General features: G+C 39.0%; 1 protein-coding gene across 1 annotated transcript in view; it reads left to right on the top strand.

The window, feature by feature from the left end:
* CNOT9 (CCR4-NOT transcription complex subunit 9) overlaps window positions 1-12,052 on the top strand; it is a 28,099-nt gene extending 16,047 nt beyond the window's left edge. The window contains exons 5-8 of the mRNA XM_082658434.1: window positions 2,555-2,664; window positions 7,887-7,985; window positions 8,201-8,292; window positions 9,718-12,052. Of these exons, the coding sequence (XP_082514560.1) occupies window positions 2,555-2,664; window positions 7,887-7,985; window positions 8,201-8,292; window positions 9,718-9,886 (470 nt within the window). The 3' untranslated portion in view covers window positions 9,887-12,052. The remainder of the gene's footprint in view (window positions 1-2,554; window positions 2,665-7,886; window positions 7,986-8,200; window positions 8,293-9,717) is intronic.
* Window positions 12,053-18,447: the final 6,395 nt, after the last annotated feature.

Below are 18,447 nucleotides of genomic sequence, written 5' to 3'. Positions count from 1 at the left end.
AAAAAGAGATAAGCTGAATAGTTTTTGTAGTTAAAAACCTTCCAACATAGAAAACTCTAGGCCCAGATGGTTTCAACTGGTTAATTCTACCAAAAACTTAAAGAAGGAATAACACAAATTCTGTTAAAAACTTTTCCATAACATGGAGAGGAGGCTTCTCAACTCTTGGTGAGGGCAGCATTACTCTGATAATAAAAACAGAAAAAGAAGTAAAAAGACTATAGACCAGTATCCCTCATGAACACAGATGCAGAAATTCTCAACAAAATGGTAACAAATCAAATCCAACAACATGTAAAAAGGATCATAATGACCATGTGGGTTTTATCCCAGGAAATCATTCTGGTTCAACTTTCAAAAATCAGCCATTATGATTGACCGTATCCACAGACTAGAGATGAAAAATCATGTGATCTTCTCTGTAGTTTATAAAAACAGCCTTTGACAGAATTCAGTATCCATTCGTGATAAAAACTCCAGCAAAGCAGGAATAGAGGGGAACTTTCTCAACCTGATAAAGTACAAAAACAAAAATAAAACCCTTCAGTTAAGATCATAGTTAATGTGAAGAACTGAATGTTGTCCCCCTAAGATTGAAAACAAGGCAAGGATGTTCATTCTCACCAGTCTTATTCATTCTCATCCTGGTTATCCTTACCGGTGCAGTAAGGCAAGAGAAAAAAAATAAAGGACATACAAATTAGAAAGGAAAAAATAAAATATTGGCTACATTTTATAGCTATAAATGGAGTATAATCTTTAAAAATTGTGAATCACTATATTGTATACCTGTAACTTGCACAGTATTGTACAGAAACTATACTTCAATAAAAAATTTTTTTAAAAAAAGGAAAAAGAAAACTGTGTTCACATACAACATGACTAACTGCATTGAAAAGTCTTGAAGAATCTACAGAAAAAAGCTACTAGAACTAGTGAGTTTAACAAGGTTGTAAGTTATAGAGTTATTATACAAAAATCAATTACATTTTTGTGTGCTTGCACTAAACAGTTAGAGATTGAAATTTCACCAAAACGTGAAAAACTTGGGTGTAAGTCTTACAAAATATGTGCATAGTCTATAGCTAAAAACTATACAACAAGGACAAAAGAAATGAAAACCTAAATAAATGCAGAGATACACCATATTCATCAATTGGTTTATCGTTAAGATGTCGTTCTCCCCCAGATGATATATAGATTTAGAGCAATTCTAACAAAATCCCAGTAGGATTTTTTTTATAGAAATTGACAAGGTGATCCTAAAATTTTATCTGGAAAGACAAATGAACTAGAATATGCATTTTTTAAAAAGAAGGAGAAAGTTGGAAGACATATACTACCTAATTTCCAGACCTACTGGAAAACTACAGAGTCAAGACAGTGTGGTATTGGAGAAAAGATAGACTTGTAGAGCAGAATGGAGAGTACAGAGATAGACGCACACAATTATGGTCAATTGGATTTTTGACAAAGCTGCAAAGAGAATTTAGTGAAGAAAGGATAGTCTTTTTCAGTAAATCGTGCTGGAACAATTGGATATCCATATGTAAAGCAATGAACCATGATCTATACCTTGTACTCTATACAAAATTAACAAAATGGACTTTAGACCTACATGTAAAAAATCTAAGTGAGATAATAATCTGCCATCTGCAGCAGGCCATGTTAGTAAATTATGGTATGTGCTGTTTAGAGATGTAGCATTTGTAGATTGTCAGTTCTGGTTAAAGTAAATGATATTACTCTCTCCTGAAGTGATTGACTTTAGTTATTACAGGTCCAGTTAACTAAGGCCTTTCATATAAAAGCTAGTGATGCGTTGGGCAGCTCAAGGAACAGTCATTTGTTTAATGGGACTCTGCCTCCCTATATGCAGAATGGAGAGGATATCAGTGAACTGTGTCTGACACCCGGTCAGTGGTGTAAGTTTAGAAACCAACAGAGTAATAGAATTGGGATGAATTTTAGAAGTCATTGGTCCAACTCTTATTTTATAAAGAAACAGAGGCTTGCAAAGGGAAGGTAACTTTGTCAAACTTAGGTAAACTAGTTGTGGAACCAGAATTGGAATCCAGGTGTGTGTGTTTCTTGTTTAGGTATGCCCTACAGTGTTTGTGCTCTTTGGGAAAAGAGGGCAATTGAATAACCAGGAAGTAATGTTTGTTTATGCCTATTGTGACTTAAGTAGGATTCAGACTGACATCCTTTCTTTGCTACCTGGGAATGTGCTTTAATACTGATGTAGAATTCTTTTCTCTTACCTAAGGTATATGGAGAAGAGATGGTGATATTATTGTATGAATGCCTACCAAGAGTGATAGAAAAATTATTTAGATAGCTAAACAGATGCTAACTATATGGTAGACCAAACTTGGTACCTGATCTTTTAGTGTTGACTGATAACAGTCAACCTGTGCTTTTCTTCCTCTTTTTTTTTTTTTTAATAAACCACAGTTTGTGTTGTATGTTAAGTTCCACAACTAGCTGGATGAACAATTTTAGTTGGAAACCCTGACTCTGAAATAATTTTGTTTGTCCATATTTTCTTTAGGGGCCCTGGTGAAAACAGATGAGCAGGAAGTAATCAACTTTTTACTGACAACAGAAATTATCCCTTTGTGTTTACGCATTATGGAATCTGGAAGTGAACTTTCTAAAACGGTGTGTGTTTTTATCTTAATTAGATTCTATATTGTTGACTCTTGGGCTACTTCTTCATGATTATCATTTTCTGCCTCTCTTCAGGTTTTTTGAAACTTTCATGAATGTTTTTTCTCTTTTAAATAAAAATTGTTATATAATGATGATTTTAAAACCCAGACCCGTCAGAAGAATATCATGTTAAAACACTAAATTTCTCCCTTTCATCTGAACCCACTTCTCACTACACAGGTGTATTATTCCAGACATTTTTTTATGCATAATCAAGTGTATATATACTTGAGCTTCTCCCTACTTTGCACTTTAACCATGGATGATAATGTGACTGGTATAAATTCTTAACCTCTTATTTTCCCTCTCAGAACTCCATTGCCATAGCCCTGTTGTCTTCCGGTATTGAATGTTGTAGTGAAATCTTGGGTCAGCCTAATATTTTTCTTTCATTGGTGAACTTGCTTTTTCTGTGTGGTATCTATAAGCTTCTTTTATAATTTTTAAGTTCATTTGATAATTTTTTTTTCTTTTGGCTGCGCTGGGTCTTCGTTGCTGTGCGCAGGCTTTCTCTAGTTGTGGCGAGCAGGGGCTATTCTTTGTTGCAGTGTGTGGGCTTCTCATTGTGGTGGCTTCTCGTTGTGGAGCACGGGCTCTAGGTGTGCGGGCTTCAGTAGTTATGGCACGTGGGCTCAGTAGTTGTGGCTCATGGGCTCTAGAGCACAGGCTCAGTAGTTGTGGCACACAGGCTTAGTTACCCCACAGCATGTGGGATCTTCCCAGACCAGGAATTGAACCTATGTCCCCTGCCTTGGCAGGTGGATTCTTAACCACTGGACCACCAGGGAAGTCCATCATTTGATAATCTTATATCAGATTTTTTTTCTGGAAGAGCCTACTCTTTGTGTCTCTTTTTTGGTTAATTTTATAGTTTTCCCTTTGATTTGTTTTGGCCTCTTGCTTCAGCAACATCAGTTATGCTGTATTGTCTATTTTTCAAATATATATTTTTTCCCTCTCTACTTTCTATCTTTAATTTCATATCGTGATTTTTCTCAAGGCTACTTTTCCATGTTGCTGACTATTTTTAGCAATATCTTACTTCTGCTTCCAAAGTGTATCTAGTCACATTGACTAGACTAGTCACTCTAATTTTTAATTTGGTAAATACTTATTGCTGAGTTGGACATAAGTAGATGTAATGATTTAAATTTTTTTTGTTTCGAATTCACAATACAAATAAAGTAAAAATTCAAATGCTACTACAAATGGGTATACAAACAAATGGAAGTCTCCTACCATAGCCTCTCAGTTCTTCTCTCCAGTGGTAACCAGTATTACTATCTTGTAGAATCCTTCCAGAGGTATTCCGTGTATACATGTAGCAGTTTAATTTTGTATTAATTTTTTTCCTCTAGTCTCTGCCTCTCACTTCTCATGTCCTTTCAGCTCTTCTTTGAATTTTTTATGTTCTTTGAATTTTTTAAAATGTTCTTTAAAGTCCACATTCTCTTCAATTTCCTTGAAAATGCAGATAAGTATTACTTGTTACCCCTGTGTAGGGTATGTCTCAATAGAAGTTTCCCTGTGGGCGTCTTTTTATCCAAGATTGCCATTTGTTTAAAAATAATGGATGGAAAGAGAGATGTTATGAGCTGAAGTTGGCAGCTTTTAAGTCAAGTATTTTACCTCTGAATACTTTTCCACCCAGCCTGCCATCTAAGGTTTGTGTGTTAGGGAGGATTTAAACCTCTGTCTTCAATTTTCTACTAACACACAAAGAATAAGTGACATGTGATCTATGTTCATGCTTTTCTTTTTTCTTTGTTTTTTAAATAAATAAATTTATTTATTTATTTCTTTATCTATTTATTTATTTATTTATGGCTGCATTGAGTCTTCATTGCTGTGCACAGGCTTTCTCTAGTTGCGGTGAGCAGGGGCTACCCTTCGTTGCAGTGCACAGGCTTCACATTGCAGTGGCTTCTCTTGCTGTGGAGCACGGGATCTAGGTGCGCAGGCTTCAGTAGTTGTGGCTCATGGGCTCTAGAGCACAGGCTCAGTAGTTGTGTCTCCCGGACTTAGTTGCTCCGCAGCGTGTGGGATCTTCCCGGACCAGGGCTCGAACCCATGTCCCCTGCATTGGCAGGCGGATTCTTAACCACTGCGTCACCAGGGAAGTCCCTATTCATGCTTTTCTTCTCTCATTTGTCCCTTAATTTTTTTCCTTTTGTTAATTTCAGTGGCTTTCCGGGACCGGATTGGAATGGTTACAACTGTATTCTGTCATTTTTTATTCATAGTTGCCTATGAATAGGGTTTTTTCAAGTTGGCTTCTTATGGCTGGGACAGAAAAAGATTCATTGCTTCTTTAGTGACATTTCTTCCAGGAGCCCCCATCCTAATGATCCCTCCCCTATTTACATTCCTTGCCCATTACTAGAATTAATTCATCCTTGATGTGTAGATGTTCCCATTGACCTTTACTACGCTTCAAGTAGAATACTTTTCCTATCCTACGTTTTATGGTTTATAGTCACTTCCTGGCAAGTCTTTCTTCTTTTGCTCCATGCAAGCAGACACCTCGTTGTGTTCACTTTTTATGTACGATGCTTAGTCAAACGTCTTGCCATAGTAGACACCCGGTAGAGCAGAGGTTCTCAGTCAGAGCTGTGTGGCATGATCACCTGTGAAGTGTTTTTGTTTCTTTGGGGTTTTTTTTGGCTGTGTTGGGTCTTAGTTGCGGCACACAGGCTCTTTTGTTGCAGCGAGCGGGCTTCTCTCTAGTTGTGGCACGTGGGCTCAGTAGTGGCAGCACCTGGGGTTAGTTGCCCCGCGGCATGTGGGATCTTAGTTCCCCGACCAGGGATCGAACCCGTATCCCCTGCATTGGAAGGTTGATTCTTAACCACTGGACCACCAGAGAAGTCCCTGTGAAGTGTTTTTAAAACATCAATGTCCAGGTCCCATATCTGACCTACTGAACCGTTCTGCAGGGTGATAAAGTATGGACATTTGTGTTTTTTTTTAAATCCCCTTGGGTGAGTGTATAGTATAAGTTATTTTGGAAAGCTGTTATTTTGGAAAGCTGTTTGGCAGTATCCACTATAAACATAAACCTACCCTATCACCCAAAAATGTATACCCAAGAAAAATGAGCTCTCGGAAATTCCCTGGCAGGCCAGTGGTTACGACTCCACGCTTTCACTGCCAAGGGCCCAGGTTTGATCTCTGGGCAGAGAACTAAGATCCCACAAGCCACACAGCATGGCAAAAAAAAAAAAAAGCTCTCATGGGCATCAAAACATATATAGGAGTATTTATAGCATTTTTACTATGCAGGGTAAATTGTAGTATAGTTACAAAATAAACTACACAATAGTTAAGAAGCATGAACTGCTGATACATGCAATGTGGCTGATATTATGTCAAGTGAAAGAAGCCAGATATATATGAGTTCATACCATATGACTCATATATGTATGTGGAATTCAAGAACAGGCAAGAACAGTCAGTGAGGATAAATCAGAATAGTGATTACCTCTCAGGGAAGGATATTGACTGGGAAAAGGCACAAGGGAATCTTCTGGGGTGCTGGAAATGTTCTGTATTTTATTTTATTTAAAATTTTTATTTTATTTCATTTTTATTGAAATATAGTTGATTTACAATGTTGTGTTAGTTTCGGGTGTACCGCAAAGTGATTCTTATATTTTTTTTTCTTTTTTTACATTCTCTTCCATTATAGGTTATTACAAGATATTGAGTATAGTTCCCTGTGCTATACAGTTGGTCCTTGTTGGTTATCTATTTTATATTTAATATTGTGTATGTGTTAATCCCAACCTCCTAATGTTCTGTATTTTAATCTGGTTGTGGTTCACAGATGTGTAGGATGTAAAACTTAAGATACACTTAAGATTAGTGCACTTTACATATTTTACTGTGTATATGTTTGTATTAGTTTCTTGTTGCTGCTATAACAGATTGCCACAAGCTTGGTGGCTTAAAACACCACAAATTTATTCTCTTACAGTTCTGGAAGCCAGCAACCATACATCAGTTTAACCAAGCTAAAACTAAAGTCAGGGTGCCAGTAAGGGCAACATTCCCTCTGGAAGCTCTAGGAGAGAGTCCCTTTCCTTGACTTTTCCAGCTTTTAGAATTGCATTTCTTGGCTCACTGCCCCCTCTTCCATCTTCAAAGCCAGCAGTGTAGCATGTTCAAATCTCTCTCTGCTTCTGTCACATCACCTTCTCCTCTATTGTCAAATCTCCCTCCACTTTCCTCTTTAAGGACACTTGTGATGATTATATTTAGGGCCCACCTGGATAATCCAAGATTATTAATCTTCCCCTAAGATTCTTAACTTAATCACATCTGTAAAGTCCCTTTTGCCATATAAAGTAGCATCCCCAGGGTTTGGTGATTAGGACCTAGATATCTTTGGGGGCCATTATTTAGCCAACCACAATGTTATACCCCAGTAAAATAGTAAAATAAAACAATTCCCACAGTTGTTTCTGCAGAGCAGCTGAGGAAGAGAATCATTATAATAATCATTTGACTTGAATTAAACTAGTATTTTTTTAATCCCATCTATGTAAGAGTTAATGAGCTTAAAGTGAGTATATTCTTTATTACTGTTGGAACAATTTTCGAAGGGAGGCTTAAAAGTCTTATTTTCTTTAAGATCTTTTAAGAATAAGAAAAGATTTACCTAACTCATTCGGAAGAGATGAGGCATAGCTGAATTGCTAAAATCATCTTGGCCCATGGAAAAGGGAAGAGGCTCTGTGTTTAACTAGGTTTGATCTCAACTCTGAGTTAGTAGCTTTGTCACTTGGGACCTTAACCTGGCAAGTTATTGATCAACAGTTACACCTGGCACATAGTAGGTGTTCAGTAACAGTCTCTCTGTTTTTAAGACTCTGATAATTACCTACCTTTTATGTAAAATGAGAATAACAATGGTACCTACCTCATAGGTTTGTTGTGAAAATAAGATAAGGCATGTTATGGCTTAAGGAGAAATTCCAGCACATAGTAAATGTCCAATATGGTAATATTTATTAATTTTTTTGTACTATGCGTGTCTCGTCAAGTAAGTTATATAGAATGCAAGGGTATTTGCTTAGTTTTCTGCTTATGGTTATTCCTGGGAGAAAAACAGACAGTTGGAAGACAAGTCTGAGCAACATTTTGGACTCCTTAATTTTGTTTTACTCCAGGTTGCCACATTTATCCTCCAGAAGATCCTCTTAGATGACACTGGTTTGGCTTATATATGTCAGACGTATGAGCGTTTCTCCCATGTTGCCATGATCTTGGTGAGTTCTTTCATTTGCCTTCTTTGAAACTGCTTCTGATCACACAGCTTAGTCGCTTTGCAGTCGATACTGAGCTGCTTCAGTCTCCCAACTAGAAATAACAACTGTGGAATCTTGTATAACTGTTCTTGCAATATCTGCTCTCTGATATCAACTAGGATTATTTTGTGTTTTGTGTGTTTTTTTCCTATCCCACCTTGTTTTGGGGGAAACAGGGTAAGATGGTCCTGCAGCTATCCAAAGAGCCTTCCGCCCGTTTGCTGAAGCATGTAGTAAGATGTTACCTTCGACTCTCAGATAATCCCAGGTAAACATTTATAGGATTTATAGGACTTAAATACTCTGGTGAGTATTTCAGGGGAAATACTCTAGTGAGCAGTTGCCCCATCTCATGGGGTAGCTCCTATGTCTTTAGGACAGGGAAGGGATAAAACTGTATTTAGCTTGTCTGAGACAGACCTTGATTAATTCCTTTTAAAATCTGAAGTACTGAATTTAAAAATCCGTCAGAGTTTTATCTCCCCACTGGAACTCCGTACCCTACTCTAAAATTCCAGAGAGTTCAGACAGTGAATCTTATGATACATTACTCCTGTGGTTTGAGCTTTCTGTTGCTACTCCAGGTGGTCAGAAAGAAAAGTATACTTTCAAAGGTCTCTTAAGAAAGGAACAGGCCCAGAGGGCTCTTGAATTATATTTCCAGTTCTCTTCCTGTAAAGTCCTTGAGGTAATTGTTTTATCTCCCTATGTTCGTAATCTTTCTGCCAGAAATCATACATTGTAGATACAATGCGTTTTAGAAATATTTGACCTTTTGCTTTGTAAATCCATAATTCATGCTGAAAACCACTTGCTCAGATTCTGCTAAACCACATAATGGGTTGATTTCTGTGTTCTTAGGAATGCGGATAACTTGATTTAATGTGAACTCAGCCTCCTGCCACTGAGGTTATTTAAGCCCTAACTATTTCTTTGACCATTTTGTCTTGTTCTTTAGTGGTTCCTGTTTTCACCAAAGTTTGAAAATATGTTTATTTAAAACTCTCCTTGTACAAAGAAACTAGGCTGAGTACAAAAGCTATAACTTTTCTTAAAAAACAGCCTTATAAATAGTTAACATTTACCTTTTTGAGTTTTCAGATTCGACTTTTACTGGTCATATTTTAAAGTAAATGAAACATTTAAAAGTTCATCTGATAATAATGTTACCATAGATTTGTTTTTACTGCTCATCTCTTATTAAGGGTTTTAACTATAAAGCTGAAGCTGTTTTTGGAAAGACACAAATTTATATCAGTTTAAAGTTCATTAATTTATCATACTATGAGTGAGGTCATATCCCCTGTTAATGTACTGATTTTGGAATATTTCATTTACTATATAATCCATATATTTCCAACATGAGTATTATGACAATGTTTACTGTAATAAATCAGAAAGCAGTTTGAATTGAAGTAAATTATTGCACCATTTTATTCCATTTGCTTTGTCACAAAATTCTACATTGGGGCATCATTCTGAAAATGTTTGCAGACAACAGATCCTGGAGCAATCTGAGCCTATGCCTAACATAAGCTTTAAAGAATTTTAATGGCTTCTTAAAGTACCTTGACAGAACCATAGATTCCCAGGATTCTATGTATTTATATCTAAGAAAAGGGCTCTTCCCTGTCCCCCAGATATGGGTTTATTTGTTTGGTCTCCCTGGTCGGTTTGTTTATTTCTGATGTAGGGCACGTGAAGCACTGAGGCAGTGCCTCCCTGACCAGCTGAAGGACACGACCTTCGCCCAGGTGCTAAAAGATGACACCACCACTAAACGCTGGCTTGCACAACTCGTGAAGAACCTGCAAGAGGGCCAGGTCACCGATCCCCGGGGTATCCCCCTGCCCCCTCAGTGATCCTCCCCCGTCCCCTCCCACTACTCCCCCAAGTTGGGGAAGGGAGGGGGAACCTGCGAGGAATACAGCTCAGGTTTTATCGCCGACTGGGAATAGACGACCTCAATGCTGAACTGCACTGGAGAAAAGGGGCACGGTACCCCTGCTGAGGTGTATGAGCTGCCATCAGGCTGCCTTGAGGACCTGGGCTCCTTCTGCTACTCCCAGGAAACGGGCTCCTGACACAGTGTTCTGCCACCACAGCCAAGGAGGGTGTCAACACCAGCAAATGCTGTATTTGCAGCATGCCCAAGATGATCGTTCTCCCTCACCTCTACCCAGCCACTGGCAGGGAGGGGAGACAGTGGTGACAGCAGCAGCACTCTAGGCATGGTGAACACCTGGGACCAAGCCATGTGGCGTTTTCTTATTTTGCCTTCCTGGAAGACTCAAGATATGTCTCTTCATCCTCTCTCTCAGTATTTGTTTACTTTGGTTTTTTGTTTTTAATCTCAGAGAGAGGTGTATTTAGTGGACACAAGCTGTAATATTCAGCAAAACTTTGTCAGTTGGTACTGTTTACAAGTCTGTTAGATGCGTAAGCTCAATAAAAAGTTGGTCTGGGCATTACATCCCCTCTAGCAGGCCAGTAGCTGCATGAGCTGTTGGGAGGAATGGGAGGCAGGGGAAGGATATAAAGCCAAAGGACAGCAGGAACCCACCACCTGTTTCCCTTCCCTTTCGCATTCTTTTACCCCTAGTTCTGGATGCCATAAGGACCTTAACCTTGCTTTTGGCTTTAGCTGCTAGCATTTCCAAATCTCCGTGCTTTTCCCTTCTTCACTTCCCTCCTATTAAACTTAAAACAGACGTCTTAATTCATCAGGCTGTCCTGGAAGGGTATTGTATTGGGGGAGGAGAGGAGATGGTGGACGTCACCTTCAGTTCAAGTCCTCAAAGATATTTTCTAGATGACTTTTAAAAGGGAGGTGTCTGTGCTTAAGATGATAGGCTGCTTGATCCTATTCTTTGCCCTAGTGTGAATCTACAGTTCCATCTGTCTTCGTGATTGTACTTGAAGCAGTATTAGCTGAATGAGTTAATTTTATTCAGATTTAAGATAGAGGGCTGGACTCTGCTTCCTCACTTATTCCGTCTTTTTTTTTTTTTTTTTTTTTGACACATTCCCCTTTGGTCTATGGGAATTACAGGGTTGCCACTAAAATATTTTACACATTTTCATATTGTGTCAGAGAATCCCCCTTCCTGCTCTGGAGCTTTAGGTGACTCTATTCACAATCCAGAGGCTTGAATCTGCAGTGTAAACTGCCTTGCTTTCCCCCAGTCCTTCCCCCTGCCATCACCTGCTTTCTCTGTCTCTAATCCCCATCTCCAGTCAAAGATGGGATTATTAACCCAACTAGAGAGAGACCCAAGTATTTTTGGCCCACATCTCACATGATTGAAGGTGTCCCTGAATACATTTGGGGAGGGTTTATAAGGGGCAGGCTCAGAGAAACCTTTGCAGAGGCAGTTTGCCAACCCAAGGGCTCTTTCAAGCCGACTTTCACAAAGGGAGCCGGCTTGTTAGTTGGCTTCTGTCTCTTTAGAGCCATGAAAGTAGTAATTAAGTAGCCTAGATGTAGAAAGGGTCGGATAAGCACTTATTCCCCTGCTTTCCAAAATGAAGAGAAGAACCAGGCCAGCTCTCACTAATCTCAAGCCTGAAGAGAAGAGGTCTTGGAGAAATCAGAGAACAGCATGGACTGGATAAATGTCTTGACTCCCTTCAGCCCATAGTTTTGACCTGGAAAGTCCAGCTAGGGTAATCCTGATTTTTGCCAACCGCCTTCCTTCTGAGCCAAAGTTTTCTCATTCCCCCTCCTCTGGGGAAGCAGCTGAGGGCCAGGCCTTGCTCCCTGAAAAATTCTCTTCTGCATCTTTCGGTGCATTGGCCATTGTACTGTGCCAATAGTATCTTAATTCTTGTACCATCTATTCTCAGCTGGCCTTGGACCCCATGTAGGAGTTGCGGGGAGGGGTGGAAATGGGTATTGTTCCTTGTAGTTGATCCTGATGTCCTGTGTGTATAAAGAGGACCCCTCCCCCGCCCCGCATTTTCTGTGTTCCATCCTCACTCCGTCAACAGGATTGAAATAAAACATGCTTCTGTTTTTGTAACAATAATTTTTCTTTTAAACTGGAGATTTTATTTTGTCAATATCGAGGTATCTAGGCACTGTGGTCAGATGATCCTCATCAACCTTGCCTCTACCTCTGTTGAACAACACACACACACTGCCAAGAGGGCAGTGATGGTTCCTTTCTAGATAGGTTCTTTGGGAGAAGATTACTGATGTATAAAAGCTGTTTGCAAGGCTGAGATGGTGCCCTTTTTCTGACAAAGTATCTCTTGCTGGGACAGAACCTCATTCCTGGCTGTAGTAGCCAGAACAGTACTAGTGTGGGAGAGACTTCTATAAATGAAGAGGTAAAGCTTGAAACATTTTATCAAAGACTTTAATATTCATTTCCTTCCAGGGTTCAAGACTTAGAGCACATCTCCAGAGTTGTTTCCATCCCTGTTCCTGGCTCTTAATGGGCGAGAGCCAACCTCTGCTTCCAGCTTCTTTTTTCCAAGGGTTGAGGGTCTTCATTTCAATGATGGAACAGGGCAAGGAGAGGCATTGGTAGCCTTCAGAGCTTCCTTACTAGCTATATGTATGATTCCCTTGCTCACTATTCCTGCTGCTCAAAGGCTGGGAAAGTATGAGGGGGAGAGGGGGAATACACAAAGTTAATTGCTATCAAAAGTCCAAGGAAAACATTTAAAATAGGAAACCACATTTTCATATTGTGTCAGAGAATAGAATGAAATGAGATTGTTCTTTCCAGAATGTTGTGGAATTTAAATTTTTTTAATAATACATTTATTTTAAAACCAGATATAATAGGTAAGTTGAACAACACAATCCTAGCTTAACTGACATATATAGAACACTGTCACTGAACCAACAGTATACATATTTTTAATAGCACCAAAAGCTTTTTCCAAAATTGATCATAGCTGGACCATCAAGTAAGCCTCAGGAAATTTCCAGAATAATTGAAAATAATACAGTGTTCTCTGAACACAGTGGGATTAAGCTAGGGAAAAACAACAACAACAACAACAACTGGAAAGTCCCTAACTGTTTATAAAACAGGCAGTAGAGTTCTAAATAACCCACTGGTCACAGAAAAAAAAGCACAAAGGAAATAAAAAAAATTAACTGGTAATAAAAATATGCCATATCAAAACCTGTGGTATACAGGTAAAGCACTAAAATATATAACTTTAAACTCACACATTACAAAAGAAAGGCTGAAGTCAGTGATCTAAGTTTTCACGTCAAGAAACTGGGAAAGAATAGCAAATTCAAAAGGTAGAAGGAAGAATGCAGAAAAAAAAAGCAATGAAATAGAAAACAGATGTACAATAAGGAAAATCAGTGAAGCCAAAAGTCATTCCCTCAAAAACAGTAAAACTGATAAACCCATAGACTGATCAGGAAAAAAACCTCAACATTAGAAATGAAAAAAGAGGGACTTCCCTGGTGGTCCAGTGGTTAAGAATCTGCCTTCCAATGCAGGGACGCAGGTTCGATCCCTGGTTGGGGAACTAAGATCCCTCATGCTACGGGGCAACTAAGCCCACATGCCACAACTAGAGAGCCCGCGTGCTCTGAAGTCCGTGTGCCACAACTAAGACGTGATGCAGCCAAAAATAAAATATTTTTTTTAATGGAAAAAGGGACATCATTTATATCTTAGAGTCACCAGTATCATAAACTTCCAGAAACTATAGAAAAGGGGAACAGATCTCAATTCACTTCTTTAAAATATATATATTTATTTGGCTGCACCAGGTCTTAGTTGTGGCACACGGGATCTTTAGTTGCGGCATGCGGGCTCTTAGTTGTGGCATGCGGGATCTAGTTCTCTGACCAGGGATCAAACCCGGGCCCCCTGCATTGAGAGCATGGAGTCTTAACCACTGGACCACCAGGGAAGTCCCTCAATTCACTTTTGAAGCAGTATAACCCAGCCACCAAAACTATCAAAGATATCACCAGAAAGGAAAACCAGGTGCTAATCTCTCCCGGGAATGTTAATGTAAAACTGCCAGACAAAATAAGCAAGTCAAATCTAGTGCTATATAAAAATGATAATAGGTCATATCTAATTTGGGTTTACTGCAAAAATACAAGATTGATTCAACACTTGAAAACTAATGGATTCAATTCACACAACATGTAAGGAGAAAAATCAATCTAGACAGATGCAGGAAAGAACACTATTCAACAGCTATTCATGGTTTTAAAAAACTTTGAAAACGAGAAATAGAAGGGTATATCCTTAATCTCATAAAAATCTTACATATGTATGTAGATAGGTTAAATATAGGTAGGTAGGTTAATTGATTACACAAATATATATGTGTGTGTGTGTGTAATCACTTTGACCCAAAATAAAATTTAATTATAATTTAAAGAAGTTAAAAGTTTCATATTCATGAAAACAAAAAAAAATTTTTAATAAAATAAAAATCTTAATAAAAACCGTACAGTAAACCTCTCAATGATAAAATATTGAAATCATTCTCCATGAGATGAGGAATAAGATAAGGATGTCCACTATCACAACTCCGTATACCATTATACTGGTCCCAGCCAGTGTGATTAGTCAAGAAAATAAAAGAAGGGACTTCCCTGGTGGTCCAGTGGTTAAGACTGTGCTCCCAATACAGGGGGCCTGGGTTCAACCCCTGGTCAGGGCTCTAGCCCGCATGCTGCAACTAAAGATCCCGTGTGCCATAACTAAAGATCCCTCATGCTGCAACTAAAGATCCCACATTGCTGCAACTAAAGACCCCGCATGCTGCAACTAAAGATCCCGCATGCCGTAACTAAAGATCCCTCATGCTGCAACTAAAGATCCCGCATGCTGCAACTAAAGGTCCCGCATGCTGCAACTAAAGATCCCGCATGCTGCAACTAAGACCCAGCAAGCCAAATAAATATTTCTTTTAAATTAAAAAAAAATTTTAATTAATAAAAGATTTTTTAAAAAGAAAAGATTATAAAGGAACAAAAAAAAGTGGTGACAACATAATTGTGTATGTAAATAATCCAAAAGGATCTACAGACTCTTAGGATTAAGTGAATTTAGCAAGGTCACAGAATACAAAGTCAATATACTGCCCCCCAAAAATCAATTATGTGTTTCTAAATTTAAAATTTTTTTAATTAATAAAGATTTTTAAAAAATAAGATTATAGATACAATAAATAGAAAATGAAATTTCAAAAATATGTTGTTTATAATAGGATAACAAATAGCTAGAAATATCAATAGATTTATCAAAAGATATGCAGAATCTTTACATTGAAAACAATGAAACATTCTTGAAAGAAAGACTGACAGGTGTGTGGTCAAATCATGTATAGTCAATTCACCAAATATTTTTCTTCCTTGTTATAGGTTAGCTTCTGTCTGTTGGAAGCAAAGGGGAAACTTGCCTATGTTCTCAGCTATTTGGAAATCTCACTGTGAAAGTTTCACAATAACTTAGTTTTATTTCTTGAAATTGTATATAAGATAACATTAGATTTGAGAAGCATTTTTAACCCTGATGAAATTTCAGGGATGACTTTATGATCTGACAATAACATAAATGAATACATTTTGAAAATTAAAAAAATTGAAATGCCTTAAATGTAAAAAAAAAAAAAAAAGACAAAGATGAAGACATATATCGACTCCATGGATTGGAAAATAATATTGTAAGGATGACAGTTCTCTCAAATTGATCTGCTGGTGAAACTCAATTCTAAGTAAAATCCCAACAGGTTTATTTTTGTGAAAATTGACAAGCTGATTCTAAAATTTGCATGGAAATGCAAAGTGCCAAAACAGCCAAGGCAATCTTGAATAAAAATGAAATTGGAGTCCTTCCACACCCAGATATGCTCCTTTAACTTTCAACATTTTAGTACCACCTTTCTGAGATATGGCTTAAAAATAGCATACACTTGTATTTTGTGAATTTTCTGAAAGTTTTACCTCTTACACCATTTGCATTTTTAGTTCTCACTTCTATCATCTTGTTCTCTGGTTTATTTTATACCTCCTTGTTCCCACTCCCCTTGGTGGTTTTGGTGTTTTTTTGTTTTTGTTTTGGGGTTGTGGTTTTGTTTTTTTTTCTGGAATGGAAGAGTGGCTACATATTCTGTGGTCTTTCGAAGTTATATATCTTGGCTTTTAATTCAGCAGGGGTCTCATATTGATGATTTTTTAGATGGAATTTAATATTTTGAGTTGCCTTTTTGACCAACAAGAAGGGGGCTTTATTTCAGAAGTTTGAGTAGTTTGGTTGGATGGTCTGGGAAAGAGGTCTCTGAAACCCCAACCTGACTCCTGAGAAGCAGAGAAGTTTAGGGCATCTCCCCTGGGTGTCAGGAGGAGAGTTTAGGCTTGCCTACGTAGCAGTAAGAGAGTATACTATTTAGATCTCCCTCTTTGCCAGCTGCCCCTTCATTTCAATTTAGGGCTTCTAGGCCTTTCCTGGGCATGGTTCCCAGAAAGTCCCTCTGCTGCTGCTACCCTGATCAGGTTTCTGGATCTGTTAATAATAGACAACAGTGGGGGAAGGGCCAGGATCATTATGGAAATAGGAGCAACTAAACCAGATGGACAGTTCTATGCACAGGACCCTGTCTGTCTGCTCCTGTCCTGTGTCTGAGGAGCATTCTGCAGTGAACATGTCTTCTAAGCCATTCTTTGGAGCCACATTAACCTTGTGAAGGTCTCCAAGTGCCTTTCCCCAAAATCAGAACACATGATCTGGGGTGCTTATGAGAACACTGAAACAGAATGTTTGAGATTCGAACTCTACCAGAAAACCCTGGAGGGGTGATAATACCCCTCACAGAACACCCAGAAGGGAAGGAGGTTGGGCCGCAATTAGGTGAGGCAAATAGTGACTCAGAGAGGCAAACTCTATGTAATCCTGGAATCCAGAAGGGGAGTGGGGAAGGTGAAGGGGAAGTATGGAAAAATAAGGACATGATGATTTGGAGAAGTGGAAATGGGAGAGTAAGACGAGCATGTGACACAGGACCACTATTAAGTAAAATATGAAATCAACACAGTTTAAATCTTGATGCCTCCTAATCTTCCTGTTCTCCATGAATGGACTTCCGTCTTCTGCCTGTGCTCCCTGCATACTCCTTTTCCTTTACCAAAACCTGCTCGTAGTACAGTAAACTCAACTTAGGTCACGACTCCTCCCTCCTCCCAAAAGTAACCACTATCCTGACATTTATGGTAATCACTCAGGATTTTATTTTAATGGGACTAACGATTTAGCTATAAATAATCACTGATGGTAGACTATTAGGCAGTTGAGGGATGTTTGGGGGAGCCACAAGAGGCAGCTGGATCTCAGCACACTCAAAAATCACACCACTTCGTACAGTTAGTTCCCTCTGTGCCTATGATTAAGACACACCTCACCAGAAGACGATCCCACAGAACTCCAAGTACAGTGCTGTGCCCTATGCCCTCAGCTCCATACTGTCATCCACTGATCCAGAAAGAACCATACCCCACAGTCTTCCCAAGGCAGAGCAAAAGTAGGTCCCAGCTCAACAGTACTTGGGCGAGTGTAAGGGACTGACGGTCTCTGCTGCTGACATGTGAGTCTAGGACATTGCCTAAACTTCCCTGGGCCTTAGTTTCTCACTGTGAAGTATGGGGCCATGATAAAGCCCTTTACAATCCCCTATTCCTCACCTAACTTGGTGCCCTTTCCTCAATCTTGGTTTCTGTTTCCGCTGCCTATTTATACACGCTGTAAGAAGCTCATTACCTTCCTTTCCCAGTTGGGTGTCTTTCCAGCCTTGTGCTCCTCTTTTTGCCCTTGATCCTCAGACACCATGATTCTGCTTCATTTCTACATGTACCATTATAAAAACACATATACGTCCTTGCATATTAGAGGTGCTGAACAAGTGGTTGTAGAATGAATGAATATATGAACCAAATTGTTTTCTACATTCACGTATGCATTCCTTCAATATTTATCAAGTACCTAATATATACGTAGATACCAACCTATCCCTCTACACAAATCATTCCTCTCCTCCTTTTCTCATCTTCCCCCTTTCCCATTCTATCTTTTTTCCTTTCCCTGAGCCATAGAGTTAGACTGAGTGCCCGGCAAGGCAGGATGCAGAGACACTTCTGCCAGTGGAAACAGACACCATGGAAAGGAGCCAGATGAAATAAGGGCAAAGACAGCTGTACAACACACAGAGAGAAACCAACCAGAATGAAAAGCAGTGATTCATGGAGCACTGCAACTCGGATACTCCTTGGGTTTCACTCTGAGAGCTACTGCAGGACTGAGGTCAGTGAGGGCTGGCATCAAGATGAAGGACAGACAGGCTCCTCCTCCCTGGAGATGTGATGCCCGTCAATCCCTCCCCTTAATCCTCTTCTGCGCACCCCACCCCCACTACTCCCTCACACTGACCAGTG

Source organism: Grampus griseus, assembly GCF_964374135.1.
Source record: "Grampus griseus genome assembly, chromosome: 7".
In the NCBI taxonomy this organism is placed as follows: domain Eukaryota; kingdom Metazoa; phylum Chordata; class Mammalia; order Artiodactyla; family Delphinidae; genus Grampus; species Grampus griseus.
The sequence above is the reverse complement of the archived record's forward strand: the minus strand, read 5'-3'. Positions and strand labels throughout refer to the sequence as shown.